The sequence below is a fragment of the Urocitellus parryii genome, chromosome 3 (genome assembly GCF_045843805.1).
Source record: "Urocitellus parryii isolate mUroPar1 chromosome 3, mUroPar1.hap1, whole genome shotgun sequence".
NCBI classification, from domain to species: domain Eukaryota; kingdom Metazoa; phylum Chordata; class Mammalia; order Rodentia; family Sciuridae; genus Urocitellus; species Urocitellus parryii.
In genome coordinates, this window is record NC_135533.1 from 105,634,358 (window position 1) to 105,648,429 (window position 14,072).

The 14,072-nt window shown below is 35.8% G+C and overlaps 1 protein-coding gene across 1 annotated transcript in view; it reads left to right on the forward strand.

The window, feature by feature from the left end:
* The window catches only part of Vwc2 (von Willebrand factor C domain containing 2), a 154,821-nt gene extending 142,816 nt beyond the window's left edge, over positions 1-12,005 (forward strand). Inside the window, exon 3 of the mRNA XM_026403667.2 lies at positions 11,854-12,005. Coding sequence (XP_026259452.1) covers positions 11,854-12,005 — 152 coding nt within the window. The remainder of the gene's footprint in view (positions 1-11,853) is intronic.
* Positions 12,006-14,072: the final 2,067 nt, after the last annotated feature.

The window sequence follows — 14,072 nt, forward strand, 5'->3', positions numbered from 1 at the left end:
GCACCAAAAAAAAAAAAAAAACCAAATAACCCAATCAATAAATGGGCCAAGGACCTGAACAGACAATTCTCAGAAGAGGATATACAATAAATCAACAAATATATGAAAAAAATGTTTATTATCTCTAGCAATTAGAGAAATGCAAATCAAAACTACTCTAAGATTTCATCTCACTCCAGTCAGAATGGCAGCTATTATGAAGACAAACAACAATAAGTGTTGGTGAGGATGTGGAGAAAAAGGTATACTCACACATTGCTGGTGGGACTGCAAGTTGGTGCAACCAAATGGAAAGCAGTATGGAGATTCCTTGGAAATCTGGGAATGGAACCACTATTTGATCCAGCTATCCCTCTCCTCAGTCTATACCCAAAGGACTTAAAAACAGCATACTACGGGGACACAGCCACAATAATGTTTATAGCAGCACTATTCACAATAGCTAAACTGTGGGACCTACTAAATGCCCTTCAGTAGAGGAATGGATAAAAAAAATGTAGCATATATACACAATGGAATTTTGCTCAGCAACAAAATAGAATAAAATTATGGCTTTTGCAGGTAAATGGATGGAAGATAATGCTAAGTGAAGTTAGCCAATCCTCAAAAGATAAATGCTGAATGTTTTCTCTGATACAAGGTGACTGATTCATACTGGGGCAGAGAGGGGGAGCATGGGGTGGGAGGTGAACAGAGGGGGCAGGGGGTTAGCAATGATGGTGGAATGTGATGGACATGTATGAAGACATGAATTGGTGTGAAAATACTTTATATACAAATATATGAAAAATTGTGCTGTATATGTTTAATAAGAATTGTAATGCATTCCACTGTCATTTATTTTAAAAATGAAATCAATTTTACAAAAGGGAAATTGAGATGCAACACCTGTTACTTCCTCTCTATAAATAACAGGTGGGAAATTTCATACTTGGGAGTTAGGGTTCTGCTGAGCAACATGATTTACAGTAAGATAGAGAAAACGTAGCTACTTCAACAGGTATGGGAAGTTCTGTATACTTAATAATTGTTTTTATTCTAATTTCATGGCTCCAAAAGAAAGATTATCAATAATCTAGTTCCTAAAATAAAATGTGCAGCCACCAATGAATGCTGTCCCTGCTGGGCTCCTGAACTGGATGGATTTCTGCTCCATAGCTCTGCCCTTCTGGGATTCGGGGGGACATTCTCAGTGTTCAGTTCTGGATGGAAGAGAAAGCGATATGACCTCAAGCATGTGCTTGTGTCTTTTCTCATTAACACTCTGTCTTCTGTGATGCACCATTCCTTGTGGTACAAATCTAAAACATACTGGCAACTTGCTCATCAATACAGCCATTGTAGTTTATTTCAGTGTGTCAATTAATTGTCTAATTCTAAAATTTTAACTCATTTTTACGTACACTGAGCTCTTTCCCTGTGCTGTAAGCAGTAGTAGACCCTGCAGTGAAACCATGATGTCACTGTGACTCCTGCCCCTAGGGGATGCCAATCAATGGAGGACATGCATGAGTTCCAAGGACTGTCACTGTGAAAGGCAGTTTTGTTGGATATACAGGAGCAGCTGAGAAGGATGTCCAAATCCAAATCTCCCAGGAGGTTCCAGCTTGATTTGTCTTCAGTTCAGCACATCTTAAGTTAACACACCTCTTCTGGTCTAGATTGTGCTGGTATCTATGGCAACAGTGGGGCAGACTGTGGAGGGTCTTAAAGGGATGAAAAGCAGCTTCTTCGTGTCCATGTCCATCCAGGACGAAGTCTGTGTTAACTGTGTGAAGAATTTCAAGTCATTCTGATACCATGTGTCTTTGTCCATTTGTGCTGCTATAATATGACAAAAAGGGTGATTTATGAAAATCAGAAACTTATTACATCACAGTTCTGGAGGCTGTAGAGTCCAAGACCCAGGGATTAGCAGTTTCTGCATTTGGAAAGGGCCTGTTACATGATGGCATCTTCTGCTTGTGTCCTCACTTTAAGAAAGAGGTACCGGCAAAGAAGATGAATGCCTCCCTCAAAGCCTCTAATAAGATTGCTATTCTCATCTGTTAGGACTTCTCATGATTTAATTCCTTGTGATCTAATCACATCCAAAACCTTATCTCTTAATACTAGCACATTGTTAAGTTTCAACATAGGGATTTTGAGGGGAGACCAGCATTCAAACCAAACCCCTGTGTATCATCACCTGTAGTGAGTGGGGTTCACATACTTATGTGATCCAGGTGAACAACCTTCCCAATTGTGAACCCTCTGTCCTAAATTCAGATCAGCACAGAAAACATCATTTCAGCAACGATTATCAAGTCTCCTTGAGGAAAAAAAAATATTATATGCTATAATTATTTTGAAATTAGTCATTTTTTTACCCAATGGGTACTTTAATTGTAGCCAAGCCAAATTAATATAATAAAATGTAATGTATCAGCAATTATTAGCCATGTGACTTGACAAATGCTTATTTTCTCTAAATGTAATTTTCCATATTTTGAAATTGTTCTGCCTTATATAAATATAAAACATAAATGCATAAATATGAAACAAATTTTATAATTATGGTTAAAATTAAATGTTTTTCCTCCATTGCCCTACTTACTAATGAAGTTAAATGTATAGAAGTTCGTTTGTCATTGAGTGATTATAGTAGCACAATCTACTTTCATATATCAGTATTCTCTTAGGTAGTTTACCGAGTAATTGAAAGTGATATTTTCCCCAAGATTTTTAGTCATCCACTCTGTCTGAAATTAATACAACTACTTCTGCTTGCGTATAGACTTTCTTATTTTCTGCCCCACATCCACCCCCCAGTACTGGAAATTGAACCCAGGGGCATTCTACCACTGAGATACACCCCTGCCAAGACCTCATGCCTGGGCTGTTAATTCAGGAACCAGAGAGGTAATGAGGGGATGAAGGAAAGACAAACAGACACACACATAGAGAAAAAGGTGGGCCAGGTTCAGCAAAGCCCTGGTGAGGCTTACCAGCGCTACCTCAGCACGTTTATTATATAGGTTTTGTCATTAACAGGTTATTTGCTAGAAAGTTTTAACAGAGCAGGCAGTCTGAAGGTAAGGTGAAACTTTTGAGACATGAGGCCATCTTGTTATACCCAGAATTCTCTACCCCAGGAGTGGGTATCTGAATCCAAGATTCCAATTGTCAGAGCTGTGCACCTTGGCACATAGCCTCCCCTGGCCAGTGTTACCATAGCAGCTGAGGGTATCCTGACCTGCACTTTTGCAGAGTTAGCTCCCAGTACAAACGCAACCATGAGGGAATCAGAGACCAGGTTCCTGTCACCACTCTCCACACACCCCTAGCCATTTTTATTTTATTTTTGAGACAGGGACTCACTGAGTTACCTGGGAAGGCTTCAAACATGTGATCCTCCTGCCTTAGACTCCCAAGAAGCTAGGATTATAGGTATGTGCCACTACAACTGGATCTTTTTTTTTTTTTTTGATTAGTGTTAGCATGGTACAACTTTCTCTATTTCTTTATTTTAAATTTATGAGTGTATTTAATCCATGAAGTGGGTTTCTTATATTCAACAAATAGTTGTGCACTGTTTTGTGATCCACTCTGAAAAACTCTTTTCTTTTACTTGGTGTATTTAGATCATTGACATTCAAAGTGATGATTCATGTAGTTTTGTCAATGTCAATCATATTTGTTACAATTTTCTATTCATTACCTTCATTCTTAGTTTCTATTTTTGTCTTCCATTCTTTTTCTGCTTTTGCTGTTTTAATTTAAAAAAATGATTCCTTTTTTTCTATTTCCTTAGCATATCTGTTATCCTTCCTTCTTAAAAAAATTTTAGTGGTTGCCATAAATTTGTTACATACATTTACAGGGTTATCAGGGATATTATACGATAGCAGGCTAACAGAGAAGTTATATAATGATAAAGGGGTCAGCTCTCCAGAAAGAAAAATACATCTTCAACAGGTATTTGTCTCCATTTAGAAAATCAAACTGTATGAAGCAAAATATGACAGAAATACAAAACTAAATAAATGAATCCATCATCATACTTTGGATGCTCTAGTACTCCTTTTTCATATCTAGCAGGTAGAAAATTGGAGGACATAGTTGACTTGAAGAGCAACAGCATTCAACTGGATAGTACTACATCCATTGAGTTCTTCATCTAACAACAGCAGAATAAACATTTTTCTCGAGATTGCATGGAACATTCACTAAGAAAGAACAAATTCTGGACCACAAAACACACCACAACATATTTAAAAGAATGAAAATCATATACTATCTATCTCAGTCTATAATAGTATTAGACTGAAAACAGAAAGACAGCAGAGAAATCCCTAAATACTTGGAGATTTAAGAGCACATTTATAAATAACACATGGATCCAGAAGAAATCTTAGGGAATTTTAATATTAAAAACTAAATGAAAATGAAAACACTTTATCAAAACTTGTGGGACGAGAGAAAGCAGTGCTCAGGAAATTAATAGCATTAAATACACATATTAGAAAAGAAGAAATCTAAAATAAATAATCAAAGCTTCTACTTTAGGAAACTAGGAAAAGAAGGTGAAATTAAATTAAATCCAAAATAAGCAGAAGAAAATAAAAGGATAAACTTTCAACAAATGGTGCTGGGATAATTGAATATCCATAAACATACACACACAAAAATCTCAACATAAACCTCATTCCTTATGAAAAGTTGTCTTAAAATGGATCATGGGCTTAAATGTAAACCATAAAACTATAACATTTTTATGAGATAAGATAGGAGAAAATCTTTAGGGCATAGAGCTCTTGATGATTTTCTTAGGACAATCAAAGGTGTGACCTATAAAAAAGAAAATTGATATGTTAAAATATAAGACATTTGCTCTGAAAAATTCCCTCTTAAAATGTTAGAAGGCAAGCTAAAAAAAAACAGGAGAAAATATTTGCAAGTCATCTGTCTGACAATGGAATAGTACATAGAATATAAAAATAATATTCCAAATTCAACACTAAAAAAAAAAAACACCCAAATAAGCCAACCAAAAAACAGGCTAAATACATGAAGAGACCTTTAACAAATGAAGCTTTAAAATGGCAAATATACACATGAGATGATGAGAAATAACAAACTAAAAATGTGAGATATTACTACACATCTATCAGAATGGCTAAGCAAAGCTGGGCATAGTGGCTCATGCTTGTAATCTCAGTGGCTTCGGAGGCTGAGAGAGGAGGATCACAAGTTGAAGGCCAGACTCAGCAATTTAGCAATGCCCTAAGCAACTTAGTGAGACCCTGTCTCAAAGTAAAAAAAACGAAAAGGGTTGGGGATGTGGCTCATTGGTAAAGTGTCCCTGAGTTCAATTTCTAGGACAAAATTTTTAGAAGTATGGTAACAAGGCCAAATGCTGATAAGTATGTGAATAAACTGTATCCCTGGTTGGACTGTAGATTTTACAGGCTCTCTAGTTTATTAATTTCTTATAAAACTAAACATACAACTACCATGCAATCCAGCAATTGCTCTGAGGTATCCCCCTCAGACAGTAAAACTGTTTACACAAAGCCTATACAGGAATCTTTATAGTAGCTTTATTCATAACAAGCTCCAAACTGGAGAAAAGTGTTCTGCTTTATGAGTCGTTAAACTGTGTTATATCCACACCTTGCATTTGAGTCAGTTTTTGTGTCACTGTGCTAAAAGATTTGGTGAGAAAAATTGTAGAGGTTAAAAAGTTTATTTGGGGGCTCATGGTTTCAGTGGTCTGAGTCCATAGATTGCTGGCTCCATTCCTCAGGGCTTGAGTTGAGGCTGAACATCATGGCAAAAGAGTATGGTGGAGGGAGGCAGCTCACATGGTGATCAGGAAGCAGAGAGAGAGGTCTCCACCTGCTAGATACACACACACACACACACACACACACACACACATATATATATATATATCCCATAGCCACACCCCCAATGAACCACTCCCTCCAGACCCACCCCACCTGCCTCCAGTTACCACTCAGTTAATCTCACTAGGGATTAATTTGCTGATTAGGTTAAGGCTATAACCCAGTCATTTCACCTACAAACCTTCTATCATTGTCTCATGTGAGCTTTTGGGGGACACCACATCCAAACCATAACACCTTGGAACATCACTTATAAAGAAAGAATGAACTGTTTATGCCTAACATATAGGTGGATCTCAACAGCATTATGCTGAGCTTCAAAGGCCAGTCTTAAAGTCCAAACTACTGCATGAGTTCATTTCTATAATGTTCTTTTAATGGCACAACTGTAGATATGAAAAATACATAAATGGTTCTGTTGGGGAAGGAAGGAAGATACAAACAACTTAAAGGGTGGCATGAGGGAGTACTCTGGTGATGGGACAGTTCTGTGTCTTGATTTTGGTCCTGATAACACAAAATGTGGGAAAATAACATAGATGTATACCTGTATATCATATCTCATCAGTTTCTCTTTTTATATTGTTCTTATAATTATGGAAGATCTAACTTTTGGGGGAGACTAAAGAGTGCATGAGTTTCCTCTGTACTACCTTTGCAACTTCCTGGTTTGATTTAATTCTACAATTTCAAAGTCAAAGCTTTTTCGTCAACTATTTCATAAAATTAACTTTGTGTATGTCGTATGTGTTTCTGTGTCACCAAATATTCAGAGGGAGTTTGTTGAAACAGTCTTACAATTTGGTTAATTTACAGGAATTCTGCTTCTAAGAAGAAAAATTTAGAAAATGTCAGTAATTTGAACCTGTTGTGGAATTCTAAATTTATATTAAAATTTTATAACTTATAAAACAATTTATATGGCCTTGATTCAAAAGAATTTATAAAATACAAGAAGAATAACCTCAGCTGTGTCATAAACGAAATATTTGAAGTAGGAAAAAATGGTAAAATGGCAGATAATTTTAATTAAAAATTACCTGAAAAATCCTCTACTTGAGCTGATGTCGTTTGAGATGAAGAAAGCTTACTTCATAAATTCTTTAACAGTTCATATATTAATCCTTTTTTGTTGCTATAATGAAATATTTGAGACAGGGCACTTTTTTTTTTAAGTAGAGGTTTATTTAGCTTCAGGTATAGAAGTTTAAGGGCATGGCACCAGCACCAGTTTGTCCCTGTGAGAACCAAATGGTGGATGGCATTGCAATAGTGAGACCCCATGAAAGAGGGAGAAAGATCCATCACCTCAGCAGTCAGGAAGCCAGAAGGTCTATTCAGGATGAGGCTCAGCCTTTTAAACCACTAGCTCTTAGGGGTCTCACCAGAACAACCTTAATCCCTTCCAAAGACACACCTACAGTGACTTAAGTTCCTCTTAAGTCATTCTTCATGTTGTCACATTGAGGACCAAGCTTCCAGCACATGAACACTTGGGGCACACACCCAACCATATTTAAATACCATATGTGAAGTACTTGTTACCCCTCCTCTTCCTCACTGACACTGCATGAGACAAAGGCATATTCACATGTTTTGCCAACATAATCAGCCTGGGCAGTTCTATAAGGTTTTTAAAAAAAAGGGGATAATGAATCTGGTTAATATTGAACACCTGTCAGAATTTAATTAACCATATCATTGTAAAATTCTTATCAAGAGTTACTCTTTTTTTTATTTTTAACATCTGACATTTCAAATGCTTAGAGTACCTTTGGGTGCAATCAGCGTGGAAGTTGTGACAAGGAAGGTTCAGAATCAGTGTTTCTCCTCATGATTCATTTAGCATGATTTGTCATGAGAGGAATTTATATAAAACTATAATTAAAAGTGTGTGAAATAGAAAGTTTCCTATATGAAACAGAATGTCACTTGTGTTCTGCCTCTAGGTTTGTGTATATTAATTACTATTTAAACACTTGATATTTTTGTTGGCTTTTTGCTTTTCTTCATGAATATATTTTTCACTAAGTTCCCAACAATTTGTGTATCTCTTCTTGCCTGAAGCAGATGATTAAAAAAACACACTGAACGTATATGCACTTCATAGATTCGAGGGACCAATTTCAAACTGCCCAGCAGTAGAACTCATTTTGAATAATGATGAATGTGCATGTGAGGCCATAAACAACGAGGGTCTCCATTCTAACATGAAGTGATTAGCTGGGACAAGTCCTTAAGGAAGAATAAAAGTAAAGTATGTAATTGTTAAGAAGATCCTGCATTTTGAGGAAAAAAAAAGTTTCTTATTTTTTAAAAACCAGTTGTCACACTAGGAGAATACATTAGAAATTGATGAAAATATTGACTATACAGGCCAGAGGTGGGAGGTGACAGAGTAGTAATGGGTAGAGTGGACACATGGAAGCAAATGTAACTAACAGTATGTTATTGATAACATGACTATACAGAGAGGAATTGAGTGACTTTATTTATTTTTCCAGTTGGATATTTAATCCAGGGATACTTCGCCACTCCTCTACATTCCTAGACATTTTTATGTTTCATTTTGAGACAGGGTCTTGCTAAGCTATTTAGAACCTTGCTAAATTGCTGAGGCTGGCCTTGAACTTTGTGATCCTCGTGCCTCAGCCTCCCAAGTGTATGAGTTTACAGGTGTGACTTTTAAACAAAATATATTGTAAGAATTGCAAAGAAAATGTATTCATTATTAATTAAGAATAATATATTTGGTATAATTTTAAAATTGCTTTATGTGAACCGTAGGATAAAAGTAACTGTAGTATTTGAAAATGTGAATATGTTAATCATTTTTTTGTTTCTTCTTCTTGTGCCTGGCCTTAGAGTTGCAACCTGACAGTGCTTGGGTTGTCCACCCACATCCAGCAGCTCCCAACTCCTTTGTGTTTCATAAGTCCTCATGGGAGGCCAAGGGCGGGACTTCCACCTTAGTCAATGATTTTAATAAAGGAGAATTTCTGTCAAAGGCGTCACACAAGATAGCATGGTGACCTGCTGGTGGTCTCAGCTATACAGCAAGAGCCAGGCTTAAAAAGGAAAGAAAAGAAAAAGAAATATATGTGGAATTAAAAACTATCAGATAAATTAAATAAGTAAAACTGATAAATTTAGTGTTTCATTATAAATGAAATATATATATATGTATATACATACATATATAATCTAAGAAAAATTTTTGAACTATTTATTATGAAATCACAATTTTAAAATTTCTTATGTACATTTCTATCTGTGCCTATCTCTGAAGAGGGCCTGCAAACAGTGTCTGATCAGTACAATGAGTGTATACAATATTCAGGTCTTATGTCTAAATATATTCTCCACTGAAAGGAATTAGGGTCCCTTGGGAAAAGTGCTAATTTTAGATTTAGGAAATATGAGCTAAAATTATCATGTTGGTTCAGAAATTAAAGATGCTTCTATTGACCAAAGATGCATGTCAAAAGATATAACAACTGGCTTGAAGTTCTCTAGCCAAATTTTAGGTAATTTGAACATCAAAAAGAACAAAAATTGCAGTGGGTTGCAAAACATTGAAAAATAAAGACCAAAACCCATCAGTGATATTAAAAATAAACTAATAATCACCAAAAACCTTTAAAAGTGACTATTAACACTGGCATAGAAAAATTAATTCAGGAAAGGATATTTGTTGGAGTTTTCAAAAGCATATGAGAGGTGTATTATTTCATAAGATTCTTTGGCATGAAGTATAAAACATTATTTAGTCCACACTTACTTAACTACTAAGTGGCAGTACCAGGTTTTTAATCCAAATTGATTTAAAATAAAGTAATCCAAATTGATTTAAAACCTGTAAATAATTTAAGGATACAGGTTTCCTGGGCAATTATGGTGTGCCTTCTGTGTGGAAAGCACACTGCCATATATTATGCTGAATTGGAAGCAGATTGTGTCCTCAAACTCTGCAAAGAAAGATGGTAAACAGAAAGAAAAAAAGTATTTCAGAGAGCTCAGGCCTAATGTAAAATTCATGGCAGCTCTGGTATTGTGTAGGGACAGTATGACCAAATTAGGAACACTTTCACAATGTTGGTCCCACCTAAATGACCACTGTAGCACTGTCTGTCTTTTGTCTCACATAGCAGAGGAAGACTCATCCTATGCAAAGGACAGTGGTGCTGAAGTGTGTGGGTGGCCAGAAGAGGGTTGTGTTCAGGGAGTATCAGGATATCATGCCAGGGCAACTGGGTAGGGAGGGGTCTTGAGTTTAAATAGTATTACAGTTTACCAAAGTTTATGAATTGGTTGTCTTTAATGTAAATAAAGCTCATCAGATGTCAGCTTGAAAAGACACAAGGCCTAGGCATGATCAACCTGGTATCAGCACACAGTGCAGACAGATTTCCTCTGGAAGCACAAAACCAGAGCTCAAAAAAGAATGTTGAGTCGTTTTCAAATGAATGACTGTAAAGTTTCAAGGTGTCTGAGGGAGAAGAGAAGAGATCACAGGCAGAACTTTACAGCAGTGTCTCAATAGGAAACAAGAAGAAAACAAGTCAAGAGAGGGAGAAGGGGGCCATGTGCACCTATGTGTATATCCTAAGCACAACATTCTAGAGCTGATTTGAAAGACATGTACTAGAAAGTGTGACTTAGACAGTTTGGAAGTGTAAAAGGACTGATTTTTTACTCTAGCACTTTGTTGGATTAATTTTAAAATTTTTGCAGATGAACCTTTTTATCTCTTTGATAATTTTACCCATTATAATTAAACATGTTTTGATTGTGAGCACATCCTCAAAGATTTTAGAAGCAAAGAAATTTGGAGAATGAAAATTCTTTTTTAAAAAATTAATTAATTAATTAATTTTTACAGGAGCTCTCATTATTATTATTATTTTTTGCATTACAATTCTTAATATACCTTTATACCACAATTTATCATATCTCTGTATATAAGATATGTTGACACCAAATTCACATCTTCATACATATATTTGTACAACAATGAGGGTCTTCTTCCACCATCCATCTCACAAACTGTTAAAGTTCTAAGTTGGAGCCTTTGTTAGTGATTACTTACGTTGGAATTTTAGAGAGGGTTTTGGAGGCAGAGCAGTTGTAGGTGTATGAACCATAACATAAAGCCAATAATTTTTAAAATTAGTTCCAGTTCACATTGGAAATTGTTCTAATACTCATTTTCTTCACATATTTGACTTTCTTATAGAGTGAAGTGTGGCTGTGACATCTTTATTGCTTGACAAGGTTATAATCAATGTTAATTGAATTACAGAGATCCTCAGTTCTTATGGAAGATTGTTGAAGATATACCCCTGGAGCATGCTAAGGAGGGGCTTATCACAGTGTGATCCCCCGCAAACAGCAGCCACATCAACTAAGGAACTTATCAAAGCAAATTTTTGGGCCCCATTCCAATCCTGGGGAGTCAGAAAATCTTGGGTGGGACCTGCAACCAGTATTTGTATAGTCTTCCAGGTGACGAAAAGTCTGATGAAGTTTGAAAACCTGCTCCAGGAGATATGGAAAGTATGATGGATTTATGCTACTTAAAGATGTTTTCTTCTTTGAGCTCTGCTAAAAAATGTCAAGAGGAATATGACTGGTTCTCTGAAGGTCTTGGTTAATGAGAATGCTTTTTCTATAATTACTTAGTATGAATTAAATCTATGATTGCAAATATGGCCATACATAAGGTCTCAAAATGGAATAGTCTGATAATGAAAACCACAGCATTATCACTCATAAAATTTTAAATGCATTGGTTTCATTTCAGATGAAAAAGGGAGAGTAAGCACTTCATTTTACTGAAGTTCTGACTTTCCCACTATCCTTCATAAAAAAGAGTGAATAAAATATATATTATAATGCTAATTACCTAATTATATTGATCATATATTTATGCACACACTTAAAATGTTCTTCTGCATTTCAGGTCCAAACTGCTTTGCAGAAACTGCTGTCATTCCAGCTGGCAGAGAAGTGAAGACCGACGAGTGCACCATATGTCACTGTACTTATGAGGAAGGAACATGGAGAATTGAGCGGCAGGCCATGTGCACGAGACACGAATGCAGGCAGATGTAGACACTTCACAATATAAAAACTCTCACGTTTTTCTAGACCCTTTTACTGATGTGAACATTCTAGATGACTGGGAAGTATCAATCAAAAGGAGAAGACTTTTGATAAGGAATCATGGAAAATAGTTGGTACATTTGCTTTTCTTGGTAACAATTACTGCAAAAGAAGGAGATGGATATATTTCAAAACATCAACAAGAACTTTGGGCATAAAATCCCTCTCTAAATAAATGTGCTATTTTCACAGTAAGTACACTAAAGTACACTATTATATAATAAATGTATTTCTATAATCCCTCTATTAGAGAGCTTATATAAATGTTTTCTATAGATACAGATTAAAAATGCTGTGCTGTCAACCGTCTTCACTGTGTACCTGCATATCTTTGTCAGTTCTGATTGCTTCAAACGGGGATGCTAAGGATTGCCTGTCCCCCTGCACAGCTTCACACAGACTAGTGCATCCATCCATTAATGGATCATAACAGGACTGGTTTCTATTGAAACCTTGTCCAAATTCTATTTAATTACAGACATCTATCTGATGTTCATCCCTAGAAGGCACAGACAAATTCACATAAACATAATGCCACCTTCTTATAACAACATATTGCTTTTATCAGTTCATTCTCATTCATTTGGGAAATGTAGGTATAAAAGATTACTAATACACTTTTTCACTTTTTACAGCTCTCCTATGTTGTGGACCATAAATAAACATATACATATATTTCATTTTCATTTTTGTTATCTTCTCTTCTAAGCATGATTCTATTCCATTCCCTAAAATGAGGATTACGATAGACTGGAAAACTTGTATGATTGTTCCATCAAGCTGAAGCATGCTTCAAAATGGAAGGGTCCTTTGATTACCTGGAGAAAATAGAAGGAAAATCCTGTACAAGTTTGAAATTGAAATGTAAATATGGTACAGATATCTCCAACCTCAGTTCAGTGTGGTCATATTATTAATGAGAATAAAGCATCCATCCTCCATAACAGAGCATCTGCCATTAAGAGCAGAGTGAGAAAGCATTTCTTTTGTTCAATTATGTTGAAAGATATAAAGCTGAAGGTCAAGTGTACTCTAAAATTTCCTGTGTTTAAACATAATCTCCTCTTCATTTGGACAGAGAATAAAAGACGCCACTGCACAGTGTTGCTGATCTGACCAGTGTAATTGGAGGATAGTTCTACCATTGTGGATCACATCAACACTTGGCTCTTTGATGAAAGAGGTAGTCAGGGTCTTAATAGGTGCAGGATGAAGAAAGCAAAACTGCAATCACTATTTTAAACCTTTAAAGTGATTTTTCTATAGATTAATTTATTCCAAAATTCGGAATTACACACCTGTTTAGCACAAAGGGTTATAATTACAAAAAAAGGAATAAGGAGTGGTTTCTCACCTTCACATGCTTTTGGTCTCAAGCATAACTGGAATAAAAAATTTGTGTTATTATATTAGGAGTCAAACTAAAGACCATGAAATAGTGATTAGAAAAGCTTACTAAAAGGAGGGTAGAGTACAAAAAAAAAGAGGAGAGGCACTCACTATATTAAAAGTTCATTAATTAAAAATAATATTCAGGAAAAATTGGTACATCTACCATTGGTGAAAAGTTGAAGTATTGTAGACCTTAGTAAATTGAAGCCACCACTAACTGAATCACCAGGACATTTACATAGGCTCATATTGTTTATAAAGAACATCTTGAGTCAAGTGTATTAACATGCTCATAAATTTCATGAAAATACTCAGGGGAATTATTAACTAATTACTCTCAGGTATGATCAGCTTTCTAAAACTTAACTTTTAGTATTAAAGACTGCTAGATATTAGCTATTCCTCCATTACTCAACAGTAGTTTTTCTGAGACTAGGTTATATAAAGGTACCATTTTGCCAACAAATGACCCTACACCAGTTGGGTAGGTGGGCTATTGAGCTATGTCCCCCAGCAAGCGCATAGCATTTTCTCTTCTCACAAAACACAATGTGGTTACAGCCTCAGTCTACAAAGCCAAGTTTTCCTATTTCCCTTGAGAATACAATCCCTCTCAGAATGGAC